The 27,395-nt window shown below is 34.5% G+C and overlaps 5 protein-coding genes and 2 long non-coding RNA genes across 8 annotated transcripts; 4 read left to right on the plus strand and 3 right to left on the minus strand.

Moving 5' to 3' along the window:
- Window positions 1–304: 304 nt before the first annotated feature.
- On the minus strand, window positions 305–886 carry LOC124453389. The gene has a single exon (XM_047004208.1). The coding sequence runs from the start codon at window positions 884–886 to the stop codon at window positions 305–307; it is 582 nt and encodes a 193-aa protein (XP_046860164.1).
- A 422-nt stretch (window positions 887–1,308) lies between these two features.
- Window positions 1,309–6,312, plus strand: LOC124453193. Its single transcript, XR_006951016.1, has 6 exons — window positions 1,309–1,429; window positions 2,651–2,775; window positions 3,092–3,181; window positions 3,822–5,799; window positions 5,933–6,011; window positions 6,166–6,312. It is a non-coding gene; the product is annotated as an uncharacterized LOC124453193 (long non-coding RNA).
- On the minus strand, window positions 1,787–2,605 carry LOC124453194. The gene is made up of 2 exons (XR_006951017.1): window positions 2,434–2,605; window positions 1,787–2,196 (listed from the first exon to the last, which is right to left on the minus strand). It is a non-coding gene; the product is annotated as an uncharacterized LOC124453194 (long non-coding RNA).
- A 198-nt stretch (window positions 6,313–6,510) lies between the features above and the next one.
- LOC124453192 lies at window positions 6,511–7,673 on the plus strand. The gene is made up of 4 exons (XM_047003949.1): window positions 6,511–6,672; window positions 6,811–7,005; window positions 7,227–7,287; window positions 7,387–7,673. Exons 1-4 carry the CDS (start codon window positions 6,571–6,573, stop codon window positions 7,398–7,400), a joined length of 372 nt encoding a protein of 123 aa, XP_046859905.1. The 5' UTR covers window positions 6,511–6,570; the 3' UTR covers window positions 7,401–7,673.
- On the plus strand, window positions 7,657–8,886 carry LOC124453390. Its single transcript, XM_047004209.1, has 4 exons — window positions 7,657–7,758; window positions 7,855–8,041; window positions 8,300–8,385; window positions 8,530–8,886. The coding sequence occupies exons 1-4, from the start codon at window positions 7,657–7,659 to the stop codon at window positions 8,842–8,844; spliced, it is 690 nt and encodes a 229-aa protein (XP_046860165.1). The 3' UTR covers window positions 8,845–8,886.
- Window positions 8,887–9,935: 1,049 nt separating this feature from the next.
- LOC124453391 lies at window positions 9,936–10,631 on the plus strand. Its single transcript, XM_047004210.1, has 2 exons — window positions 9,936–10,109; window positions 10,191–10,631. The coding sequence occupies exons 1-2, from the start codon at window positions 9,936–9,938 to the stop codon at window positions 10,629–10,631; spliced, it is 615 nt and encodes a 204-aa protein (XP_046860166.1).
- Window positions 10,632–16,806: 6,175 nt separating this feature from the next.
- Window positions 16,807–24,198, minus strand: LOC124452841 (cytochrome P450 1A1-like). 2 transcript variants are annotated; one of them, XM_047003471.1, is made up of 3 exons: window positions 23,940–24,052; window positions 19,451–19,528; window positions 16,807–18,437 (listed from the first exon to the last, which is right to left on the minus strand). In XM_047003471.1, the coding sequence occupies exon 3, from the start codon at window positions 18,422–18,424 to the stop codon at window positions 16,940–16,942; it is 1,485 nt and encodes a 494-aa protein (XP_046859427.1). In that variant the 5' UTR covers window positions 18,425–18,437; window positions 19,451–19,528; window positions 23,940–24,052; the 3' UTR covers window positions 16,807–16,939. The 2 variants fall into 2 exon arrangements, with proteins under 2 accessions (XP_046859427.1, XP_046859426.1); XM_047003470.1 differs by lacking the exon at window positions 19,451–19,528 and having other exon boundaries at window positions 23,940–24,198.
- Between the last annotated feature and the right edge of the window lie 3,197 nt (window positions 24,199–27,395).

Raw genomic sequence — 27,395 nt, forward strand, 5'->3', positions numbered from 1 at the left:
ATAGATGGCAAACTAATTTTAACTTGGTCTGTGCAAAATCTTTAGAAATGAACTAAACATCCCAATCACCTAAAACACAAAAGAGGAGTTGTTTTGAAATATCTCAAAAACAATGAAGATTAATGTGATGCAAGTAGTAAACTCACTCAACAAGTTTAAACGTTTTTAAAAACTTGTAACTAGAACTAAATTGTTTGATCCAAAGACAAAAGCCAAAAGTGCTACTGGACGCGGTGCCCATGCTACTAAAGAAAGATACTATGTTAGATTAGAATGCATTGAAAAATTTTATTGTTTAAGCTCATCAGTAAAAGTAAAAGAGTCTTTTAAAGCGTATGTTGAAAACTTCTCCAAAACGGGCGAAAGTACCACTGACAGATAGCTCATGTTGAGCTGAGTTAATCATGGCTAAAATTGGTCGAAGTGGAGCGCCTTCCTTGTGAATTTTTGGCAAACCATACATACATGGTCTCTCTGCCCCCGTTTGGCGGACTAAATTATAAAAAGTTTCATTAATTTGGTTTGATTTTTTCAAGTTTAGAAGAAGTGTTTGCAATCTCCTTTCTAATTTACTAGTTTTATCGCACTCTGGCAATTTTCCAAGCGCACAGAACTTGTTGTTGTCTTTCAAAATATTTAGCATTTTGCTGTTGTAATCTTCTCTGTCAAGAACTACACCATAGCCTTTATCTGGTTTACATATAACAATGTTCTTATTCTTTTTCAAATTAGACAGTGCGATCATGTGCTCTTTTGTAAGAGAAAATTCTTTAGAATCAACCTTGCATTCAGAATAAGCGTGTGCAAGACTTGATAGTTTACTCTTAACGCCCGGCACTGCTTCGCTATCATTTGGCTGAAACTTTCCAAACTGCGACCAAAACATTTCAAACTCAGAAAATATATCCTCTTTATTTAATTTACTGGGGGGAATTCCAAACTTAGGACCTCTAGATAGTACATCTAATTCGAGATATTAGTTTCAAAAATGGACTGTTGAACGGGCAGATAACGAAGAGAAATTGAAACGGCTAACACGCAAAAGATACGGTCACATCGATGCTGCACTGTAAATTTTAGGGGTAAAAGTTATCTTTTTTTAGGGTAATATTTACTACCTTCAGATGGGTAATTCACTAAAGGGTAATATTTACTCTAAAATCTTGGGTAGTTTGCTATCCGTGGTTTAAATTTTACCCTCAACATAATGGTAATGTTTACAATGACCCTCTTTGGGTGTAAATGCAACATGTGGGTGTAAAATTACCCCATGCGTTTGGTGTAATGCCAAGTGCAACGCATGTTTTAAAATCAACATGGCGGAATTAAGCAAGAGTGGAAGAAACATGCTTCTTCGTCAACAGAGTCCAAACCACTTTGTCGGAATATTAGCATTTATGGTCTATTTCTCCAAGATTTCTTGAAGAAAGTAAGTATATTAAATATATATATATTGATTTATAGTATAATTAAATAACACCACGTAATGTAAGAGTTGTAAACGAATACTGAATACATGCTCTCATTACTCTGAAGTTCTGAACTTCGTTGTATTTTGAATAGGCTCTTGTATTACTAACCATTTAAGATATTTGCGTACTATGGAAAAGGCTGCATTTAGGTTATTTTGGCAAAATGACCTGGAGATAGAATCTTAACTGTCTAGGGTTCCGACTATTTTTCTTTTGAGTACGTTTCTCTTTGCGATTGTTGCTCTTGATCAACTCAAATGCAATAGAGGTTGTGTTTTGTTTCAATAGGAAACATATTTTCCTACTAGAGAAGGTTTATGCTTCTGATTATGTTTTAATTCATATTATGCTCGCCTTTTAATTCAACGTAAAAATGCAAAGTTTTGTTCCTTAAATAACAGGTATTTGATATTTTGGACACACAAATATTTTGTTTTGCCCATGAACTGAAATATTAATCAAATGCAGTGGCAATGGGTATAGTAGCTCTTGCTGTTTAATTATCTGTAGCTCAGTTGTGTCAACCATTTCATATGCACTGAAATGCTCATGAAATTTGACAGTTCCAAGTTTCTGAGTAATGAACCATGCTCTTTCCAAATTCCTTTCTACCACCAAAATCTCTTTCAATATCACAAAACATGGCATTTCTTCTTTGTCATGACTAACCCACAAAACACATCCAGCTTTGAATTTCGTACCATGAACTGAAATCCATTTTGGTCTAAAATATTGAGAAAAACAATTTGTATTTTTGTTCTGTAAATCTACTTAATTGAATTAGTGCATTAATAACTAACTGCCAAAAGCTAAAAAAAACTAGGAAAAGGAATGTTCAATCATGAAAATTGCAAATAGTCATTATTTGTATAAATTTTTCTTAAAATTACATTTTTTACTTCTTTATACATGAAAAAGTATTTGCAATAACTGCATTTTACCTGAATTTTTTAAAAATTACCTTTTCAATTATTGATAAAAGCTTTGCCATGCGTATTTCACTCAAGTTTCAGTGAGTATTTTTAAAGTATACCTGGCAATAGAAGTAGTTTGATGTATGAAGACATCCTGGTTGCTTAATAAGTCATAGTTCTCATGATCTCCTGCACATAGTGTTGGACCTTTAAATTTAAAAATTTTAATTTACATTTGTAATTCATGCTCATTTCTTGCTATAGCTCCTTTAAATTATTTGCTGTACCTTGTCCAACTTCAATGCCTTTTTCGAGAAATCCTGATTCATGATTGCCAGACTGCAACTTATAGCAAATCCATTGTTGGTGTCGCATGGCCAAAGTAAATGGTAAGTTTGTGTAGTTACCAATTACAGTGCTCAACTTCTTAAAATAGTGGTGTTTTGCTTCAAATCGCATGCACCAAGCGCAAACTAGAGGGCCCATTCTACAAGTTTTAAATATGGTACCTTGCTATTTGATTTCTATTGAAGGGAATACTCTATTACTGTTTGATTTTACAATACCTGATTATAGCACTAGGAATGTGGACCATAAAATGCATTTTTGGAATTATGCTGCAGTGGGGATAAAGCTCCTTGAACTTATTGTGGTGGTCATTGATTAGGACTTGAAGATATGCCCCTTCATCTTTTGATATTACAGGTGAAAAGCAAAGAGATGTGATTTGTAGCAAACTAAGAAAAAGTTTCCATCGGTCATTTTCTGGAGGAACAATATTTCCAATTATGAGTGGTAAGTGAATTGCCAAGCACCACATCTGAACAGCTGCAATCAATTAGAATAAAAACACATACCTCAGTTATCTAGCTGTTGGAACTACATCAACATATTGCGATAATAATTATTATAAGTCATTGTGCATTTCCAATGAACAACGTACCATGTTGTTTTAAACTGTTGTCATTTGATGATAACTTTGCTTCTGATATTGGTGATGGTTTGTTGGTGTCATTGTAATATCCAAAGTCGTATTTGGCAATTTTTTCATTCAATGTATCCATAGTGAAATAACGTTCCTCTCTTATATAATTTTTTAATAATTCCTTTGTTTCGTATTGCAGAACCCCCTCTAAAATGTCATGCATTATGTCTGGTGGTAGGCCACCAACAACATGGTAGTAGCTGCTTAGATTTAGGATTGATGTACGGTTGATGCCATACACTTTACTGAAGTGTTCGCCATACTGTACAACTTGAGAAGCATGGGTGTTATAGTTTTCTTTTGTTCTCAAAACAAAGTCTTTTTCATGAAACTAAAAGTAATAGTTGCGTTATTGTATGTAGAGTAACCACTAACTAATTCAAGTTTGAATTAAGTTGATAGCTGCTGCAATGAGAGATGTTTTTTATACCTTTGTTTTCATTTCTTCAGCACTTGCAAGACAATATCGACATGGCTTGTTTGCACTGCCGCTCTCTTTAAATCCTCCTAACAACTGTGCCCCAAGATTGTCAGCAGATGTGTATGCTATGGATCCACAGAAGGTCTCGTCTACACCTTTAATGTCGAAGGAATGACCACTGTTCTGAAACCAAAGTGGAAAAGTGAAGTTGTTTACTTTATTATGCTGCTGTATGAGCTGAGCATACCTTTTCTAACTTTTTTAAATCAGTAACGAATGGTTTTAGTACTGCATCAATTCCATACTCTTTAATGTTAGACGTTTTGCATAGACACAGAAGCTGAATTGCCTTCATCGATGACCGATTTAAGGGATTAATATTACCCAGTGTATAGTAGAATGCTCCTAAAAATTTATATGTGTAATTATGAAAGTTCTAATTTAATAATTTCGCGTTTGATTAATTTATTTTACTTTACCAATTTTATGTTTAGTTGCCCTCGATCCAAGCGGATTGCATGTTTCTAAATCGTCGTAATACAACATAATCTGAAGAGCCTCTGTTTTTTTCGAAAAAATTGGGTGCATTTTGAACTGATGACCATCACAATAGTCTCTCAGAAGGCCATCTGAACTCGTGTGAGGATTTTTGACCTAAAATTTAGAGGTGAAAGAAATAACTTCTAAGAAACATCATTGTGAAGATGATAATATCTCAAGTGAAATCATCGTAAATGCAACTTTTCCAATTTGCCATAATGTATATTTGACTTAACTATTATTTAATTTCAAAGACCATGCACCTGACCTCTGCTAAAATGAAGTCGTCATTTAGAAGCTGTTGCAGACTATCCAAAAGTGGTATATAATATGCCTCATCATTAACTTGAATTTGCTCTAATACACCATTTCTTCTTTTGAAGACTCTCTTTTGACCCAGAATAATTCTACGTGGTTCCTGTTTAAAAAAAGCAAAGACGTCCAGGAAAAGCTTTTTCATTATTTTACCATATGTTTCTGCGTTCTCGTTAATAAAATGTAATACCTTTAATCCAAAATTGTCTTTGTAAAAACGTCGTCGTTGTGCTTCAGTTTCCAAGTTTTTGAATGGATTGGCTATTGCGTTGTTCTCTTCAAAAATCTCTTGCATCCCAGGCACATTTTGACACGAAATATTTTCATTACCTAATCGCCTTTTTACTTGTGTTTCCACCGTTTTTAATGTGTCTTGAATGAGTGATTTTGTGTTTTCTATAATACTTGTAACAGTAGTCTTCGGCATCGAGAACTCTTCTTGTATCTTGAGAATATATAATGCAGCCAATCTGGTGTTTTCTATGGTATCGATATTTTCTTCCAATACTACGCCTCCATTTTCATCATTTTCATTATTATTTCTTACGTTTGTATGCTCCTCAACACTATTTGGCTGCGATGAATGCTCTTTTTACATGCTTTCGCCAAGTATAATAACTTTTAAATGTTCTTGTACAACCACTTATGCCACACAAACAATGGAAATTTGGATCATTCCTGTGACACCTTCCAATGTGGTTTATCAATTGACTGCGATGTTCAGCAGAAAAATCTCCACATATATTGCACTGCCAGGGCATGTAAGCGTCGATGTATATGTAGATATGGCAAATTTTCCTTTTATTGTCTTGTTTATCTTAAAAGCTTGAGGTTTTTCAGTCCATTTTTAAGAGCCGTTATTTTACAAAGCTTCTTGTGACTTCTTTCCAAAGTACCGGAACAGTGTTTATCCCAATAACCAGGACAAGCAAACAATTTCAAGTAATACAAAATAAAACAAATAAAAATCATAGCTAAAAATATTTTGTCATAACTGTCATTTCCGCTTGTTAAGACATTTATAGCATTGTATTCTGTAAATGAAACTGTTTTGCTGTGTTGTTTTTGGGCAGGATGGACAAAAATTTGAGGGAGAAACTCGTTAATTCCAGCGTAGAAGAAGCAACAGTTTCTATATTGGAAAATCAAAAAGTAAGTGAAGTGCATCTACAAATAAAAATCATAGCTAAAAATAATTTGTCATAACTGTCATTTCCGCTTGTAAAGACATTTATAGCATTGTATTCTGTAAATGAAACTGTTTTGCTGTGTTGTTTTTGGGCAGGATGGACAAAAATTTGAGGGAGAAACTCGTTAATTCCGGCGCAGAAGAAGCAACAGTTTCTATATTGGAAAATCAAAAAGTAAGTGAAGTGCATCTTGCATAAATCATAATAAAGTAAATGGTTTGAACCCGGGAGTATCGTTACAAACATATAAATACCGGGGAGTATCGTTTACAAACATATAAATCATAATGTTAAATATCGCATTGATTTCCAAACTTTCTCTATCTAGTTGAATGACTGTTTTATATTAAATGAAGCGGATATCAGTGTTTTGGTTTTGTGTGGAGTAAAGGCAGGTGATGCAATGCGAATTAAAAAAATTTGCGCAGAAATGGTGGTTCAGAACAAAGACACGACTGCATCTATGGTAAGTGTTCATGCTTGTGTGTTGTGTATAAAATAATATTCCTAATATTTATAACCGCGTCACCCACAGTGTCTATTATTGATTGACCTTGACTGGTCATATTGCTGGTCATAGGAAGTTTATAATCAGTCATAACTCCTTATCACAGACAGTCTTGAATCAAACTGGTGTGTTTGTTAGGTTAAAAACTAAACTTAGGATGTTTTATATAAGTGCGCTAGTTCCAGTCTTCAGTTGGAAGTTCGGACTGATGTGGATGATGCCCCGATGGAAAACGACAATACAAAAAATAGCACACTGCCATTACCCTTTGCATATCAAGAAAAACGAAACCGGCTGTATTTCAAAGACTATAAACTGCTCGAAACGGTACAGTCTAATTTCTCTCTTTACTCTTATTTTGATAAATTTAGTAACCACGGAAAACTATCGTTAAAATGTTCTTATTTAAGAGCAAGTTCTTTTTATTTTACACATATATTCATATGGACCTGTTTACTTTACCAGTTTTCACCTGCTGTAACATCCGCTTTGGCGAATAATTGCTTGACTGGGACACTAAGGAGCGAATTTATAAGGGATATATGTACAGACATATCATCTCATGGCATCGCTTACATAAACAAGGAGGAAAGAAATAAAGTTTCTTTTGCAATTGTCACTAAATACCCTCATCTCAAGGATGCTATAGGAAGTGGATTGGTATGTCATAACTCAGAGTAATTAAACGTAGAGGTATATTTAAATTTTGCAAAGTGATCTTGCGTGACAGTATAGTTAGCACAAACTTCTTTTACCACAAACGACGACAGGCAAGCATTTCTGCCTGAATTTGAACTTGTTCCTATTATTGTGTTTCCCATGAAAGAATTAAATGCTGCTCTGTTTATAGCTACAAAGCCTTACTAAAACTTTTAATCTAGTTAGATCACGGCATGTTCCCTCACATTTATCACAATGATCAAAGTCAAAGAATGTCTAAGCGTAAGTCAACATTCTTCTATTTAAGGAAAATGAACAAGTGTGCGCTTTTCTTCAAAAGTCATAAATATATACAATAAGTGGTGATTTGAAAATTTTTAGGGGTCTTGGTCTGAATCAATCAAAAATCGATTTAAACATGTTCGAAAATACGAGAACAAAAAGAAACGAAAGTCATCGACTGTTGACTTTGATGTCCAGGGCAGCGTGACTCCTCCTCGTAAAGGAAGGCCAAGACAAACAAATATCTGGAGCGAAGTACCATCATGTAACAACACAACGGAGACCATTCACAAGGAGCATATTTTGCACTTGCAAAGTGAATGCCGCAAATCATCATCCATTCAAGATTATGGAATTATTAAAGAATTAATGAATTCAACTTACGATATCAGACGAAGAAACATATTGACTACAGTTGTTCCTGTTGAAGATATCGTACAACAATATCCTCCTTTATCCACACTTAAAGGGGTTAGGGGTTAAATACGTTACATTGTGACAAAGTCTTGCTTTCACCATATTTTACAATAAATCAGATATTTCACAAATATTATTTTGCAATTTTAGATTCGCCATGAATACTGCAGAGTGATGAGAGATGATTGTGCCGTTAAAGACATGAAGTCTTCATTCTCTACTTATCGAAAAGCAATCTTAAAGTACTGTAAAGAATTATATCGAAAAAGTCCATTCATCAAGAATACTTTAAGGTGCCTAGAAAAAGCAGTATCAGAAGGAATAGAGGACTCCTCCGGTAGGTAAAAATAGCCTAGTAATAAAGCCTTTTTTTTATTTTTTTTTTCGAATTTTATGTTGGGCAATTGTTTCTTTAATACGTATCCGTTTCCCACCTGGCAAGTCTCTCGCTTTTAGTTACAGAGTGTTATAAATTACAAGGTGTAGCGATGACACTGTCATCCCTATATGCTTTCCGCGTGGTAAATCTATTATCACAATATTTAAGGAAAATATAATATTTTATAAATGCTAAGTTGTGTTAACTTTTAAACAGACTTTGAAACGACAAGTTCAGTGATGCTGTTAGTCCATTTGCTAACCAAGAAAACGTCTGAAAACAGCCTGATGGAAATGCTGTCGGTAAGCAATGATAAAGACTTCTTAGTGAACTGCATGCAACGCTTGTGTCGATGTTCTTTAATTTACTAGAAACGTTTTCCATACAGTGCATTCATCGAGGCAACTTTCAAACACTGAAGCATTTTCTTTTTGTGTATGTTTTAGGAAGATGATGATTTGCCTAACAAAATAACCCGCACCACCTATCCACGGGTTTTGGTTATTGGTGAAAACATACTGAAGCCTGACAGGCTACTATTGTGCGTCGAAGGACGACAACTCGTTGACGTAACTTCATTTTCTTTAGACACAGTCCTTTTTACGCTCTATGCAACATACTATGTATTTTCTATAGCTTATCCACAAGATGATAAGGATGTATTTCTTTTTATTGATTCCGTTTTTGTTGGGTTGCAGCACACTGCTATCAATAGAATTAGCTTGCAAAAATTTATTAAAGCTCTTGCCAGTTTAAAGTAAGCATTAAGTGGACATTTAAACCATTACACTGGACATTTAGACAATTTTTTCTGTTACGGTGTACGCATGTTTTATGTTGGCGTAGCTAGCTCAATTATTGAGGGGAGTACTCAAGGGCGGCGGAGTATTGAAAATTGGGGGACGCTATTATTAATTTGTGCCCGTTCTACTTTACATTGAAATTAATTAGTTTTAGGAATTATAACATTTGAATATATGAATCCCCCCCCCAAATATCAATGTTCTGCCAATGGTAGAGTATTTATGTTTGCCAATACTCTGTCATTGGTTGAGTAATTATGTTTGCATGTTGAACCTCGTTACTTTTCCTTGAATCTAATCTTTTTTATTGATAATAACGCGCATTTTTAATATTTGCCACCCTTCACTCCATTCTCGAGATAGCAACGCTCATTCCTTTTCTGTTGAAATAAAGAGATTGTTTTTTTGATCTATTTTCATTTATTCTTACTATAGATTCAGAGTTCGTTTTAACCCCATTGAAGCATTACCTCCTGTATTTGCTCATGTGCCCTAAAAAATGCAGCATTCTGTGTAATTTCTTTTTACCCCCAAATTATGGGGGAATTGCATGTCCATCAAAATCACCCCTTTAAAATTTACCCCCATAAATTTTACCCCTTGATAAATTTCACCCCTTAATAGAAGTTACCCCTAACTAAATATTGCCACCGTAAATTTTACCCCTAAATAAATATTACCCCCATAAAATATTACCCTTCAAAACCGGGGCATTCTGTGGCACTCATTTCACCCCTAACGTTAAGGGTAATTTTTACCCCCCAAAATTTACAGTGTGCTGCATCACCTGTAACAAATCTTTCGTCGTATCAACTCTCTGCAGTCAAATTAGATGTACTATCTAGAGGTCTTAAGTTTGGAATTCCCCCCAGTAAATTAAATAAAGAGGATATATTTTCTGAGTTTGAAATGTTTTGGTCGCAGTTGGGAAAGTTTCAGCCAAATGATAGCGAAGCAGTGCCGGCTTTAAGAGTAAACTATCAAGTCTTGCACACGCTTATTCTGAATGCAAGGTTGATTCTAAAGAATTTTCTCTTACAAAAGAGCACATGATCGCACTGTCTAATTTGAAAAAGAATAAGAACATTGTTGTATGTAAACCAGATAAAGGCTCTGGTGTAGAAATTCTAGACAGAGAAGATTACAACAGCAAAATGCTAAATATTTTGAAAGACAACAACAAGTTCTGGCGCTTGGAAAATTGCCAGAGTGCGATAAAACTAGTACATTAGAAAGGAGATTGCAAACACTTCTTCTAAACTTGAAAAAATCAAACCAAATTAATGAAACTTTTTATAATTTAGTCCGCCAACGGGGCAGAGAGACCACGTATGCATTCTAATCTAACGATGTGTTCTTTCGATGTAACTAGTCTCTTCACTAATGTGCTCTTAGAAGAAACCATTGAAATTTGTGCTCAAAATCTTTTTCACTCGGACATGACTTTGCCGGACATGTCTGAGAATGCCTTTGGAGAACTAATGATGGCTCCCACAAAGGGTGTTGAGTTTAGTTTTGATGACACCATGTATAAACAAATTGACGGGATGGCTATGGGTTCTCCACTTGGACCGGTTCTTGCAAATATTTTTGTTGGCTATCATGAATGCAAAATGCTTGCATCTTCAGATTGTCCGGATGTGCTGTGGTATAAGCGTTATGTGGATGACACTTTTTCTTTGTTTCATAACGATAGAAATCGTGCACTTTTTCTTAATAAACTTTGCTCTCTTACTCTGCACTAAATTACACCTCTGAACTAGAGTCAAACAATCAATTAGCTTTTTTAGATGTTCTTGTACACAAACGCAATGGTCAGTTCTTAACAAGCATTCATTGCAAAGCAACCTTCACTGGTTTGTACACACGCTTTGACTCTTTCTCTTCACATAGAGAAAAGATTTCTTTTTTGAAGTGTTTGATAAACAAACGCATAGATTGTCCTCAAAAGAGTTTATTGATAGTGATCTCATCTCACTGAAGAATATTTTTGTGTTAAATGGATATTCGGAAAAGTTGCTAGACAAACTTTTCTTATCCACAAACAATGAACGGAATAAACTTTTCGGACCGGCCAAGTGCCATGTTTTCCTTAAACTTCCCTGGATGAGTAAGGCCTCTAATGACATCGAGAAGGAAACTAAAAAGAACACTGAGAGTTTGTTTTTTGCATGCAATGTGGTCTTTATATTCTCAAAAAGAACTATTCTTCCACCCACTCCCAAAGAATCTCTCCCTGCTCAAATATCAAGCAATGTAATCAACGAGTGTAAGTGTGAATGTGATGCTCGCTATGTAGGTAGGACTTCTCAAAGGTTGAGTGAAAAATAAAACAGCATGTACCAGCTTGTGTCAGGAATAAAACTGTTCCTTTACGACAACTACCAAAACGTGGGTGTAAAAGTGAAAATACGATTCTATGTGATTCAGCGATTGGAAAACATCTTTTAAGCAACACTCGCTGTGCCAATGCTTATTCTGATGAAAACTTTAAAATTATTAAAAAATGTCGCTCGTTATTCCAGCTACGCGTCATGGAGTCGGTATGAATTAAATTGACTAATCCTGTCCTTTGCCGACAAAAGGATTACGTGTTTAATCTGTCTCTGTTTTAAGTGTCATCTCTAAAAATAGGGATGACATTGACCTTTTGTAACGTTATAAATATAGCATGGTTTGGAGGTTCTCATTTAGCAGACGTTGACACCTGATGAGTAGTCTGCCGAAATGCATAGTGTCTCTTTCTAGCTGTAAATAACGGTTCCTTTGAATTGTTGGGTTAGTGTTCTGGTTATAACAGTTCTTTTAAAAACTATTACATTGTTATTATCACCATTCACACATTTCAAAGTCTGCAAAATATTGGTAGACATTCTTAGAATGCTATGCGTATTCTCTACTGCTCGGCGTGCGTGCTAACAAATTGAACTAAGATGACTACATGAACAACTTTATTAAGTAAAGCGATCTCATTAAAATTTCCCAAAAAATCTAACCCTACTTTCGTTTTTCAGAACAAAGTCCTTAGCTATTAAACGTAAGTCCAGTTCGTCAGTTCTTGCCTTGTTTACATGCATAACAATAAGATTATTGTAGCGTGCTGCCGTCATTGTGCTCCTGAGATGTGTCTTGACAAGCCGCTGGCATGAAAAAAAAAGTTCTCCAGAGATCAAAAACTAGGTCAAGATCAAGATCAAAAACAAAGCTATAGCTGATTTCGCATGATGCCAACAGACTTTGTTCTACTCTCGGGGCTACTTGTATCTAAGAAAAACTTCTTCAGTCCAATTTTACCTAAAACAAGGGCATTTCTACACCATGAAAAAGGGCAAATTTTTCCCTGTTGTAAAAAGTGGGGGGGCACTTGCCCCCAATGCTCCCCGGTTCCGCGGACTCTGCCGTTGTTGGTGTTCACTATATTAACAGCTTGTTGCCTTTGTCAATTGTCTCAAATACATGTTAAGATTATGGATTATGAACGTTTTACAAATTTTGAATGATGTCTTAATACGAGATGTAAAAACCGTATAATTAATAACAAAATATTTTGCTGCGTACGTTTGCCAGTGTAATTTTGGCAAAGCTTTTTTAAAATATTTCATGAGTTGGTTGAACCTGCGTTTCGTGTCTTATGCCGCATAATCAAAGAGATGTATTAATATTTAATTATTGTTCTTTTGCTGTATGTGTTTTAAATCTACTATTCTAACTAGTGAATGTCTGCAGGCTCAGCCTCCCTCTCCGCCCGTGGTAAATTGAATCCCTTCGCGCGCAAAGCCATTATATTCGTATTATATACAATATAAAATTGCTTGTACAATACAAAATGAAGTTTTGATAAGCCATGAGGTATTAACTGCTGACACATGCTCTTTTGCTTATCCCATGCCTTCGATCAAATGAAAGGTGTACCATGATCAAACAAAAGTGCTTTAACATTGTATTAAATGTGCATAGTATCACATCAAATGAGTGTTTGATCGTCTCAAAGAGTAAACATCGATTTGTCCAATATACCGCGCCATACTTCTGGGCTTGGCTGTCAGTTGTCATGTTACTGTGACATTTGTAGGTGTGTCTAAACGGGGCATTCCATCCTTGTCGTAAACAGCAAGCGTGCAAGCTTAACTAAGAAATCTAGTGTTTCAACGAAATCTTTTAATAGGTGTTTGAAATAAATTTTTGACAAAGGTTTTTGGATTTATGTTTTGCGTGAGAATGATGTACGTTTGTTTTTTTTATTTGCACTGTTTACGTAAAAACGTTAGCAATTTTTGTCTACAAACCAGTGTATGCATTAATTAAATGCTTTTTTATGTCAGTTTTCATGCCAGTTTTGCAACAAACAATGAAATGAATAGACGCTCAAAACACTGAGTAGGGCTATAACTTTTCGAATCCGCCATTTTCAATTATAACTTCACCAATTATATATTGGTCATTACACATTGCAATGACAAAAGCGAACATTCAACAATTGGTTAAAAACTGTTTACCAATAAACATGACGTTGTTCTAACGTAAGAAGAATTAGTCAAAACGACCAATTCCGTTTTATCAATAAAATATATGGTAAACTAACTTATTTAAATTGGTAGCTGGGAGAAAAATTGGTAGTTTTAACATTAATTTTTAACAGTGCTTCCCCCTCTTTTTGTCAACATATTCATGTATTTCCATGAACAAAACTAGATAAAAACAGCCCCCACAAAGTCAAACTTATTCTCTACAGAACATATTTCGATAACTGCTTCTTCCTTTTTAAATCACTTGATCACATTCCTCTCTTTTTAGATTACATCAACCATCAACACCCCAATATCACTTTCACCTCTGAGACAGAAAATAATGGACAACCGCTATTTTTAGACATTGACATTTACCGCTCAAACGACAAATTCACCACTACTGCATATTGTAAACCCACATTCAACGGTCTTTTCACCAACTTTCACAGCTATATCCCACTTTTTTACAAACGCAACTTAATTTTTCGTTTACGCCTATTACAACGTTTTTCAACCTCTGCTCCAGTTATGACACTTTTCATGCTCAAATTGAAACAACTAGAAAGCTATTCAAACTTAATTGCTATCCAGCAAATATGTTCGACCACATTGTCCGTAGTTTCCTTGACACAAAATTCGAACAGAAACCACCTGTCCTTAGTGTCCCAAAGAAAATAGTGTATTTCTGTCTCCCATTCACCGGCTGTCACTCTTTACAAATCCGCATACAAATCAATCGTCTCTACAACGCTGCTTTCCCCCATCTCAATGTTAGATTCGTCTTTCGAACCTTCACACGAATCAAGAGGATAAATTCCCAAGTATCTGAGATCTGGTGTTGACTATTTATACACATGTCGATGCTGTTCCGCGTCGTATTTGAGTCAAACCACACACACTTACACACCAGAATCTCAGAACACTTGGGGATCTCTCCTGTGACTGGAAAACGCTATACTAACCTACTAATGTCAAGTGTTCTTTCTCATAGTAATTCCTCCAAACACCCTGCTTCACCAGATGACTTCAAATTCTTCTCATCCTGCGCCAACTCATTTGACCTCATGATCTACGAAAGCCTCCTCTTCTCGAAACTAAAACATTCACTTAACACCCAAAGCAGCCCCATCCCTCTTCTAGTCAAGACGAGACGTCACTATTTTAATAAATTTGACAAAACCAAATTGTTTATGACTATGTTCAAAATTATTTGTTGGGCTCTAATATTTATATTTTTCTTTATTAAATAGATAAATAAAAGTTAAAATGTCCCAAAAGAACGAGCAGGTGTTTGCTTAGCCCTACAAATAAGTTAACTGAAAATTTATCATGAATAAGTATGTAGTCATTACCCGATTAAGGAGAACTCATATAAAAGATATTGAACAAGGCGATCTACAAAAAAACCTAAGTATCCATTTTTCAATAATGACAATATATATAAACTGTCATAAAAACTTACCTTACAAACATATTCGGTAAATGTCTCTTTAACTGTTTAAAAAATTGAGTTTTACAATCAATGATGTGACATGGACTTTTGAAAAGCAATTTTAAATGTTTTAGCTTGCTAAATTTTCTTTCATTTCCTGCTATTGGCGTTTGGATTTTTCTGACGTTTTGGCAGATGCAAAAACGTAATACGTCTCTCAATTTCAAAAGTAACTCAATTCTATATTTTTAAATTTAAAGGCAAATGTTTTCTCTTCGGGGCAACAGCAGATTCAGGGTCTTACATTGAATTTGATGCTTGAGCAACACTGCTCGAACATGATATGAGTTATTTTTAAATGGCATGGCTTTTGATTACAGTAAAGAATAAAGAACTTGGTGTTAGAATAAACTTATTAAGCCAGGTTACATTAAAAAAACTTTAATGACTAAGTCATAAAAGTAAAATGTAAAAATTATGTTTGGATTGAGTCAGACTTTTAATTGGCTTAGAAAGTGGAAAACGATATTTCTCTCGACCTCTGTCTTAGTAATACATATGATAATGAACCCAATATTGTGCTTAATTTATGAAAAATGAGGCTAGTCAACCTTTATGACAAATTAAAATTTATAACTGAGCAGAACTTGAAGTTAACGATGAATGGTGCTGGATGCTACCAAATATTTCCATAAACAAAAGAAACTGCACTACCTATTACCTGTGTAGTCTTGTGCAGGTTCATCCTGCAACAAATTCGAAGGGAAATTACCAGCTGAATAAATACAGTCTCAAACGATATTCACAGCTATGGTACATGACAAATATCTAAACAAACTGTTAAGTGGAAAACAGTTGAGACATGGATGTCTACAGTAAATAATCAGCATCCAAAACCAGCTCAGTTGATGTCATTGATTTTAGAGTAGTGATGGGAGACAACTTTAAAAAAGACCAAAGTGGCAGAAAAATAACTTTTCAAACAATTTTTAATTGCATTGAATGAAAAAAATGATTTAAAAGTCGTAGAAAAAATCTTATTTTTATGCCCTTGAATTCTTGATGCTGCAGTGCCGCCACAGGTTTGGGAGTCATAAATTATGTAAAAGAGCATTAAATCCGTTTATAAATTTTATACAAAGTTTAGATAATGATGATAATAACAAAGTTTCCATATTTTGGTGACCACAGATCACAGGCACACAAAATGGTCTGTTTTGGAAAATACAACTGAATTAAAGCAACGAAAAAATTTTTATTCCTTTTGGGTGTACTGCCTGCCAAATATGTAAAGAAAGTTTTCTACTTCAAAAAAAGACGGTTTGTATTTAATAAATCAATGGTGCTATTTTACATCATCATGGCGATCATCTGTAAGTATTTGAAATTTGCAAGCCTAATTGCAACTAATCAAGAGTGATTTCTTTCACTGCAAGTATGCAATGGCAATGCAATTTTCATCGTTAGCATTGCGATAACAAGTCAACGCACACACTATACCATAAAAATTCTGATGTGAACAATTTCCGTCAGATCGCATTAACGCCATTAGTTCGTGGTAAATAGAAACCTAAGTATCTTCAACTTTGCTTGATAAACCCTTGCTAACATAATGTTGGAACAAAACAAAGTCATCTTCATAAAATTTTTTTTCCAAATTTATCTTCAGGTATCGACAGACTCGACATACATAGTTATAAGGAGGTTTTGCTCTGCTGCTCTATAGGATTTCCACACACCGCACTGAATTTTTTAAAAAATAAAGGCTTGATGTGGCATGCAAAATGTCGTAAAACATGATTTTGACCAATCAGATGCTGATTTTATAAGCTTACACATGCCTTCTAAACTTGCAGGCAAGGACATTCCTAAGAGTTAGGATCTTTGCTTAACTCGCTACTTTTCAGCAAAGGAAAATGATGTTTGTTGCCCGAAAATTTTAATTTTATTGGAACCTAAATGGGTAGTCAATGCACACAATTTGAAACAAAGTGTTATTAATTGTTGAGTTACAAAATACTTCTGGAATAATAAACAATCCATATTTTTACAAGATTTCTTATATAGACTGTAGAGAATCGTAACAAATTAAAAAAAATAATAACTCTACATGTCATTTCCGTTTTGCAAAAGTTACCAAGTAGTCTTTTGGACGTGTGGTTGCGCCCATAACAGGATCTTGCAGTGGAGGCACCTCTTGATTTTCAGAAAACTTAATATGGTAGCATTTCAGAAAAGAGGCAAGAATCGTTAATAGCTGAAGCTTACCAAGATCTTTTCCTGGACAGGCTCGGTGTCCCAGACCAAAGGGTATAAAGACCTCGTGCTTAGTCCATCCTACAAAATCGCCATTGTCATCAAGAAAACGTCCAGGATCAAAAGTGCTTGGATCTTTCCAATTAAGTGGATTGCTGTTGATGCAATGGTTGTTAACGAGGACCATCATGTGTTTAGGTATGTTGTAGCCCATAACAGTCGTATCGCGCAAGGTACGATGTGGCGGGAAAAACGGAAGAACTGAGGTCAAGCGAAAGACCTCAGAAACAAAAGCATTCAAATAATGGAATTTTTTCAGATCAGCAATTTTTGGCATCGTCTCGTTTTCCATACATCTATCCAACTCATCGTGTATTTTGTTTTGTTTATCTTCGTTGAGCACCAAGTGTAAGACACACCAATTTAAAGTAGAGATACTAGTCTCAGCGCCTGCAGCCATTACGTCAATTATTAAGAACATTACGTCATCAAGTGTCCCATGGATATTTTTACCCTTACTCTCTTCATTGAAGTAAGACAAAATCATTGCATCTGTCATGTCGCGAACTACTCCATCTTTGTACGTAGCTTTGTGATTTTCATAGACTTCCCCAAACAGCTTATACCTGGCGTCAAGCACTTCTTGGAGACATTTCTTGAAATTGCTCGGCAGATAACGCAATATGGGAAAAAGCTGATAATAGCTTCCTTGGCGACCCAAATAGTTAGATTTTTCTATGAAATCTATGACTTCTTGAATTTTATGATGATCATGCGGTAACCGTTCAGAAGAAAGCCACTCCCACATAAGTGCAAAGATTGTACTTTCAAAGACTTTATTGAAATTGATGTTTTCCCCAAGAAGGTTGTCTAGCCTTTCGAACATAGACATAACGATGTCGTTAAAACGCTTTTCGAGTACTTTGGTTTGAGTTCCAAATAAATGAAGGGCATTTTTAAAAACCTTTGAGCGAAATACAAAAGCTGGCCCGTAATCTATAGTTCCCATATCTCGTTCTTCCATTATGACAGTTGTTGGGTAAAATTGTTCAGTTGGTTTACCAGCAAAGTCAGTTTTATTGGTCAGCATGGCCTCTCGCACAGCTTCTACACTGTTAAGAAAAATACAGTAACCAAAGGGGAATTTTAGCCTCATTACATGAGGATACTTCTTGCTAAGTGCCTCTAAGGAAAATGGAGGCTTTTTCCCCACTTGATGTAAATTTCCAATGAAAGGGAGGGGTATGGGACCCGGTGGTAATTTTCTACATTCGAGCCAAGTTTGAATGACGTAAGATACCAGGTAAACTACCACTACAGACAACAATATTTCCAACAGCATCTTGAAGTTTGACCTATAAAAATAAGCGAGCTTTGATTTTTTTTCTCACACTCTTCCGACACTAAGAAGTCCCACCAAAATAACGTACTTCGTAATTGTCGTCCTACGCATCGCATTCGATAAAGCTTGTTAATATTTATACAAACAGTTACGAAATGAATAACAAAAAAGGAATGTTTGAATTTATTTTGTTTTATCTTATGTCATCGTAAAAATACTTTTTCAATGCTCAACCAATCTATTAATCATATATATTTATAAAATAAATACAATAAAACGCGTGCAGTAATTGGTCTATGGCCGTGCTTGAATTAGCTTGTGCAGAACACATCTGAGCTCAACCAATAAAATCATTCAAAACAATCAATCAGTCAAAAACAATTTGCAAATGAATACATTTTAGGTGAGAAATAAAAATTTTTGTCATTTTTTCGTTATTGCTATTTTCTAAAAGAAATAAAAGATGGTTTTCGTGTTTGCAATGGCTTATGCAAAACTCGGAAACGTTTGTGAGAACTCTCGAGCAGATGCAACCGTCGACCTTCGGTTTCGAGCTTGTACTGATATGCTTTCAAGCTCTCTCATAGGTCTCCTCGATTTACATAAGCCTATGCAAACACAATAAACATCTTTCATTTCTTAAATATTTGGTAATATTAATAGAAAGGGTACAGGTATGGTCCCGGAAGTAAACAGAGCTCTTACCCGTATTTTACCAATTAGTTTTCAGTCCGTGAAAGTAAACCGGGCGAGCGAGTGTCAACCAGAAAAAGGGGAAAGTTAAATGTAACGGGTTGAAATAAAACAGATGTAAATGGCGATAAACATGGCAGTCGTCAAATAAAAAGATTCCTTCTCAAAAATAATTTAAAAAGAAGTATGTCAACTTGAAAGGTCTGGCAGCTTAAGCAGTTTTCTTAAACATATATCAGACTTTATGAAATGGATAACAGATAAAGTTTTGATAAAGGCCTGTCTTTGTGCGAACATGGATCAGGTGCTGGCAACATGTTGCTCGTTTTCTACCTTTAAAGTAGGTTTCAATGGAAAGTGGAATGGAGAAGACCAAACGCTGCTTGTTGTTTTTCCCAATAAACAGGCATTAAAATGGAAGAAATGCAAAGATGTAATATGGCATCCGGACAATTTATAGGATTATTTTCTTAGTTTAAATTGGAGAACATTGATAATTGACTACATGCAAGACCATGAAAAAGTGCACCTGTATACAGCTCAAACATTTAAACCTCAAATTAAATTTTATTTCTCTTTTTCCTCGCAATGATAAATATACGTAAGCGTTTATATTTTGAAAAATACGAGAACATTGTAAATCTTAGCATCAATTTTTATTAGCTACTTTAACGATCAAAGGGTCCCTATACTGTACGTATTAGCTACAGAGTAAAAGCGGAAGTCCTGGATGATATGTGAAAATTTAAATGGTACTTCATTCAATAAAACACCCAAAAAGCACTCATTTTCGAAAATGCTGTTTACGTTGACTGTTGCTGTTCGGCTTTGGTTTATTGACTGGCGATTGAAAATAAAAAAGAAATATGGGACACCTGTTTGATCAAATGTATGCGGACACCTTAAAAAGTTTTAGAAGAAATTGAATACTGTGATCTTATCAATTTAACTGTGGTGGAATTTCTCCGTAAAAAGATTTATGAAGACATGAAAACGATGGAAGTCAACCTGACCTTTGGAAAGATCACGAAAATTGTTCAGAAATGTTGGCTGAGGAAGATCGATGGTTCTTTTTGCTGATCGTGCACTGAATGTAATCAATCGAGAACATGTGTGGCATGGCATATCAGACGCTCTCAAATTTGTAATGTACTTTGACAAGTTTATGAAAAAATGGGCAAACGTATTTGCAAAAGAGAAACACGATCTTTACCACCTAATACATGGATGAGCTCTTGCTAAAAACTACTTATGCTCTTGTCTCATGACTCAGAAGAACTCGCTAAATATCATACAGATAGAATAATGGTAATAGCATCAGTCAAGATTGAACCTTTATTGGTCTTATGAGAAGATGAGCAATAGCTCATAACTACTTATAAAGCCTGGTTTCCACTATTGGTTTAACGCAACAAAGGCGACCGCGATTAACTTTAATCACGATAATTCCATATGAGTACGTGGTAATAATCGCAATAATCGCCAAAATGACGTCTTTTTGATTGAAAATTTAGGAATTTAAGATGGCGGATTCAACATGTGTTCAATCACTTGATCCAGAAACTATTAAATTTGATGAAAAGTTGGCGAAGGAAGTGCGTAAGTTCGTATGCTTATATGACAAAACATCTAAGGATTATAAAGACAAGTTTGTCGTGGCAAATGCTTGGGCAAAATTGGTAGAAAATTTGAATCTATTGGAAGGTAAAACAATGTAAACAAAATATAGGTGTGCTCCACTGGCATTCAAAGGTGTAGGGACTGCAGTCTGCAACAAAATATAAAGCTTTAAATTTATCAAAAATTTTTTATTTACGTCTACTCCAAAACTAACACTAATTAAATTTAATGTTTTTTCATGCCAAAAAATGTTAATACTGTATAGGATATATTTTTTTACTTATAGGTGAGCGAGCCAAGAAATTGTTTGAAAACTTAAAAAGGATTCAGCAAGCGAGGAAATGACTTCAAAAAAGTAAATAAATTTAGAACATCTCTTTCAGTTGTTGTTTCCCTGAAACAAAGTTGGGGGACTATAATTTTCTACAGTGGTCAGTACCATACATAAAGGCTAGAGCAACAAAAACTAATATGTCAGTATCAACTACCAGCAGCAGCTCGACAAGTAATTGTAGTCTATTAACTGATAATAAAATTGAGCATGTCAGCTTACTAAATGAGGACAATGACTGTCAACAAATTTAGCCAGATGAATTATTTGATGATAAGATTACTGATATATCTGATACAACTTCACATAAAAATTGGTCAAAGACAAAAGTTGATGTTGAGCAAGAAGAAATACAGTTTCCTCGTACAATGCAAAAAGCAATTAGGCATTAAAATGAAAACAAAAACGTGGAAAAAGATGAAAATGATTTACTTGGAATGCTTGGTTCCTCACAATTGAAGAAGTTAAATGCTCATGAACAAGCCATTGCTAAGCACCAGATTCAAAATGTTGTTTTCAATATACAAATGAGCATATAGCACTGACGCTTCTTTGCTTTCATTAACCGCGATTATCGAAAGTTTTTGAGATAATTCAGTTTTTATGGCAAACGATACTGTTGACCAAAGAGGCTGTTTTCTCTTTTTAAAAGTATCGGACAGTCGATAACTGAAATTTGCAAATTCCGTTTAGGCAGTAGGCAGGATTGGGCAAATTCTTTTTCGCACAAGAGGCAAACACATGCAGTTGTCAGTTGATTGTTTTTCCTTGCCAACTATTCATTAAGCAGAGCAAATTAATATTTTACGACTTTCGATATTTTTAGAAGATCTATAACGCGTTGCTATTTTGCATAGCGATTAATCATCTCACATTAAAACAAAGGAATTCCGGATGATACTTTTAACGGCATGTTCATCCATCGAATGTTGTTGAATTATAGTTCCAGGTTTCACGAAGATTTGATGTAGTATGTATTTTTTTAACATGCCCTCTTACAATTTTACATCGTGCTAACTTATAGTTATAGAATCTTTATGACAAACTTCATTAGTTGTATAATGACTGGTTAATAAAGTAAAAATTTATAAATCTTGTTCAAAAAATTTATTGTCTTATGTTTCAGTTTGTCTTTTTGCTCCGTCAAAAATATATGTTTCTCCAATCCTTGCACATATACTTGATCATTCTAACCTGTTTACTTTAGGTCTAAGGCCACTTAAAATCAAAGAACGATTTTATTGTATCTTCTATATCAATTTCCATACTAGTATTCTATTGCAAATGCTTTGATTTGATTGGCTACTCTACCCGCTGTCTTATTTTCATTCTTTATTTTAGAAGGTAAATCTAGACAGAACTAATTAAAGTTCCCCGCTGAAACACGTCATCGAGAAAACGAGACATGCAAATGAGCATCACGGATTTATAAACGATGTCAACAACAACAAATGCATACGACAACAAATTAAGGAAAACTATAAGAAACCTTTGCTTTACGAATACTAGTATGATTGTTCTAAAACAATTAATTAGTTACTCTCGTTGACAGATTACATATAGTTTATATTTTGTATGTGTTGAAGGAGAATGACATAATTTTGATGTAGCCAAAATCAGTAGAGTGACAAGTGGTTTGTAAATGGACGAATGCAGGAATATATAAAGTCGATTTGAGGATTAAAACTTCTAAGAAGTTTTCTTGCAAAGAACGAGATTCCCAAATTTTTTGATACTTAAGTGTGTGTAAATGACGCATGGTTTGATCTACGCTTCGACACACTTACTACTAAATTAAATCTTATATAGATTAAACACAATAACGCAATATTAATCTAAACACGGTTTTTATATGCACATGAAAAACATGTTACTTGGACGAGATTTGAACTAGAACCTTTTGGATACTAGACCGTCACTCAATCATTTGAGCTACCTCGCCTGTAAAATGATTAAGTTGTTTTGGATTCGATTCAATTTCGTTTCGCTTAAAAAGTAGCTAATGCTAACATCTGCAGGCTTCAGCTGGGGTGCCTTTTATAAAATTTATAATTATAGAACAAGTAACATTGACCTAATCAAAGTTTCGAAAGAATCACGCTGTCGATTTTCCTAATTTGTGTAACTGGATTTTAATTATGACAATCAGTAGATTGCGCTACATGTATTCGTATTAACGAGCATACTTCTTTTGTCTATAACATTTCGATTTTAATTTTAATTTGAGTAAGGTGATATTTTACTTTTGCTGAGAGTCACATATAATTTACTGCCTTCAGAGACATTCACAATACTGAAATCGAGCTTCTTTTCCTTTCATTCACAGCAGTGAATTGAGCGCTACTTTTCCATGCGACCTCAATAGACATTTGACTTTGTATAGCGACTTTATCTAGTCAGACATTAGCATGTGCAAGGAACGTAGTGAGAGCTTTGCAACTTTTTTTTACATCGAATCCATTCTGCATGAAACTTTGCGTAGTAGAATATTTACCCGAAGATTTATTGTTAATTATGAAAAGATAAGGGCAATGCTCAATGCATAATGTTGACGTAATAAAGATGGCATTGTTTTGTGCCTGGTACGGAAAAGTAAGTTGGTGTGTAAAAATACGAGAGTCTTATTCGCAAATTGTATAAAATTTCTATGACTGACCACATTGTCAGAACAAAGCAAAATGGAAATTCAACGACTCGACGGTATACACCATTGATTATTATGCCAATTGCACCATTTACGGTTGCGAGTGTCATACATATACTACTATCAAATATCCAATGTCCCCAGAGCGCCAAATGTGGCAATAAAATAATTGAAAATAGTAAAATAAAGTAAGGTCGATCATAATAAATCTTATGATAACTACGTACCACTTATTTTGCCACTATACGATTGAGCAATAAACCTTGTAACACTGCACTCGGAGGGCACTTTCAATCCAAGTAATGATGTTCAACTAACTCAAATCCACGATCTACTAAATTAAATTGTTATTTAGCAATTTTCTAATTTCAATTTCCTGCAGTTTTATTGGTCGAGAGTGTCACGTGCAAGTAAAGAAATCGCCTTTGTCATTGTGAACACGTGAAATTGCAATTTCTGCCGCAGACTTTGGTCAGTGCCTGATAACCATCAATATAATGTAATAGTTGCTATCAATTTCTTAATTGCCTTGCACGTCATGGTACCGAAGACAGAAATTTCATCCTAGCACTGTCTGGCACCGATATGTTGTAAAACATAGAATCTAGAATTTGGAATCTTGGACGCAACAGCGACAATAATCTATCAAAATAAATCGCAGTGTGAAACAGCTGCATAATAGATATGCATGCAAAGGAAATTGTTTTAAATATAAGAAATTAGATACACCCATCATGTGCATTACAAGAACTTGACTTCTGTTTTATTTACAGTAGTTGCTGTTGATGAAAACAATTTTATGTACCGACGAATCTAACAGCTGCATGAATTAGTGCTCATTATAATTTTACTTAAATCACTTTTAGAAATGCCATTTTGAATTTATTGAAAACTGCAGAAAACTTTAATTAAGTATTACAACTGTCACTCACTAGACATTTGGGATGATTATTTACAAATGACTGAAGGTTTCATTTACGGGTATGTTGGTGAACAAAGATACCATGTCAAAACTGACAACATTGCTACAACTTATATTGCAATAAAGGCTTTCTTCATTAAAGGAGAAGAACTCTTTGATGACGAGGTTGCTTTTGGTGTTTTATGAGTGGGATAAAAAATTTCGCAAGTTTACATGAATAGTGATAAATGGAAAAATAGGAATATTACATTTATGAATTTTAAGAAGACGATACAGTATTCCAATTTGTGAACCGTACGTATTATACGCTTCGTGATCGATTGAATTAGCATCTTTCAAATTCTTTAATTAAACTTCACTTGATTTTCACGTTGCAAAGCTTCTTTTAACGGGTCTCCACTAATTTTTTGTAGTGTTGCACAGGATTGCAGTGCCTTTTTAACAATATACCCGAGGAGGGGAGGGAACTAGTACATAATACATGTTTTGGCATCTTAAACACAGTTTTTCTACACTAAAAGGGGGTTGGTTAAAATAAGACAAATTTTGTAGATATTTAACCAACTCTCTTATTAATTACAAAAACATTTAAAAATAGTATGTAATAAATGTTTTTGCATCAGTACATATTCAACCAACTCTATTGTTAATTACAAAATATTGCAAAAATAGTGCATTATTCATGTTTTTGCATCTTAAACTCAGTTTTTCGTCACTAAAATGGGTTCGTTTAAAATGAGACAAATTTTGTTTATATTTAACCAACTTTCTTTTTAATCGCAAAAATATCGCAGAACTAGTACATAATAAATGTTTTTGTATGTTAGAGTCAGTTTTTCCTCACTAAAAGATGGTTGGTTAAAATAAGACAAATTTTGTACGTTTTTAACCAACTCTCTTATTAATTACAAAAACATCGTAAAAATTGTGCATAATACATGATTTTGCATTTTAAACTCAGTTTATCTTCGCTGAAAGGGGGTTAGTTAAAAATCCTGTAACAAAAAACTGCATGAAAAACTGCCTTCATAAATTCAAACTTATTCTCTACAGAAGATATGTCGATGACTGTTTCTCCCTTTTTAAATCACTTGATCACTTTCTTCTCTTTTTACATTACATCAACCAAAAACACCCCAACATCACTTTCACCTCTGAGACAGAAAATAATGGACAACTGCCATTTTTAGACATTTACATTTACCACCTCTGCATATTGCAAACCCACATTCACCGGTCTTTTCACAAACTTTCACAGCTATATCCCACGTTCTTACAAACGCAACTTAATCTTTCGCCTATTACACCGCTTTTTCAACCTCTACTCCAGTTATGAGACTTTTCATGCCCAAATGAAACAACTAGAAAACTATTCAAGCTCAATTGCTATCCAGCAAATATGTTTGACCACAATGTCCGTCGTTTCCTTGACACAAAATTGGAACAGAAACAATATCCGTCCTTAGTGTGCCACAGAAATAGTGTACTTATGTCTCCTATTCACCGGCTGTCACTCTTTACAAATCCGCATACAAATCAATCGTCTCTACAACGCTGCTTTCCCCCAACTCAATGTTAGATTCGTCTTTCGAACCTTCACACGAATCAAGAGGATAAATTCCCAAGTATCTGAGATCTGGTGTTGACTATTTATACACATGTCGATGCTGTTCCGCATCGTATTTGAGGCAAACCACACACACTTACACACCAGAATCTCAGAACACTTGGGGATCTCTCCTGTGACTGGAAAACGCTATACTAACCTACTAATGTCAAGTGTTCTTTCTCATAGTAATTCCTCCAAACACCCTGCTTCACCAGATGACTTCAAATTCTTCTCATCCTGCGCTAACTCATTTGACCTCATGATCTACGAAAGCCTCCTCTTCTCGAAACTAAAACATTCACTTAACACCCGAGGCAGCCCCATCCCTCTTCTGGTCAAGACGAGACGTCACTATTTTAATAAATTTGACCAAAAACCAAATTGTTTATGACTATGTTCAAAATTATTTGTTGGGCTCTAATATTTATATTTTTCTTTATTAAATAGATAAATAAAAGTTAAAATGTCCCAAAAGAACGAGCAGGTGTTTGCTTAGCCCTACAAATAAGTTAACTGAAAATTTATCATGAATAAGTATGTAGTCATTACCCGATTAAGGAGAACTCATATAAAAGATATTGAACAAGGCGATCTACAAAAAAACCTAAGTATCCATTTTTCAATAATGACAATATATATAAACTGTCATAAAAAATTACCTTACACACATATTCGGTAAATGTCTCTTTAACTGTTTAAAAAATTGAGTTTTACAATCAATGATGTGACATGGACTTTTGAAAAGCAGTTTTAAATGTTTTAGCTTGCTAAATTTTCTTTCATTTCCTGCTATTGGCGTTTGGATTTTTCTGACGTTTTGGCAGATGCAAAAACGTAATACGTCTCTCAATTTCAAAAGTAACTCAATTCTATATTTTTAAATTTAAAGGCAAATGTTTTCTCTTCGGGGCAACAGCAGATTCAGGGTCTTACATTGAATTTGATGCTTGAGCAACACTGCTCGAACATGATATGAGTTATTTTTAAATGGCATGGCTTTTGATTACAGTAAAGAATAAAGAACTTGGTGTTAGAATAAACTTATTAAGCCAGGTTACATTAAAAAAACTTTAATGACTAAGTCATAAAAGTAGAATGCAAAAATTATGTTTGGATTGAGTCAGACTTTTGATTGGCTTAGAAAGTGGAAAA

This window comes from Xenia sp. Carnegie-2017, unplaced genomic scaffold (genome assembly GCF_021976095.1).
Source record: "Xenia sp. Carnegie-2017 unplaced genomic scaffold, XeniaSp_v1 HiC_scaffold_25, whole genome shotgun sequence".
In the NCBI taxonomy this organism is placed as follows: domain Eukaryota; kingdom Metazoa; phylum Cnidaria; class Anthozoa; order Malacalcyonacea; family Xeniidae; genus Xenia; species Xenia sp. Carnegie-2017.

What these genes read in the sequence shown, in the direction of transcription:
- LOC124453391 (XM_047004210.1), top strand. Translation starts at nt 9,936, where the DNA reads ATGATCGCACTGTCTAATTTGAAAAAGAATAAGAACATTGTTGTATGT. An exon ending in GCCAGAGTGCGATAAAACTA is followed by an intron (nt 10,110 to 10,190) that starts GTACATTAGAAA and finishes TTTATAATTTAG; the next exon opens with TCCGCCAACGGGGCAGAGAG.
- LOC124453390 (XM_047004209.1), top strand. Translation starts at nt 7,657, where the DNA reads ATGAATTCAACTTACGATATCAGACGAAGAAACATATTGACTACAGTT. An exon ending in CTTTATCCACACTTAAAGGG is followed by an intron (nt 7,759 to 7,854) that starts GTTAGGGGTTAA and finishes TTGCAATTTTAG; the next exon opens with ATTCGCCATGAATACTGCAG. An exon ending in GCCTGATGGAAATGCTGTCG is followed by an intron (nt 8,386 to 8,529) that starts GTAAGCAATGAT and finishes TGTATGTTTTAG; the next exon opens with GAAGATGATGATTTGCCTAA.
- LOC124453389 (XM_047004208.1), bottom strand. Translation starts at nt 886, where the DNA reads ATGTTTTGGTCGCAGTTTGGAAAGTTTCAGCCAAATGATAGCGAAGCA.
- LOC124453192 (XM_047003949.1), top strand. Translation starts at nt 6,571, where the DNA reads ATGGAAAACGACAATACAAAAAATAGCACACTGCCATTACCCTTTGCA. An exon ending in ACTATAAACTGCTCGAAACG is followed by an intron (nt 6,673 to 6,810) that starts GTACAGTCTAAT and finishes TTACTTTACCAG; the next exon opens with TTTTCACCTGCTGTAACATC. An exon ending in ATGCTATAGGAAGTGGATTG is followed by an intron (nt 7,006 to 7,226) that starts GTATGTCATAAC and finishes CTTTTAATCTAG; the next exon opens with TTAGATCACGGCATGTTCCC.
- LOC124452841 (XM_047003470.1), bottom strand. Translation starts at nt 18,424, where the DNA reads ATGCTGTTGGAAATATTGTTGTCTGTAGTGGTAGTTTACCTGGTATCT.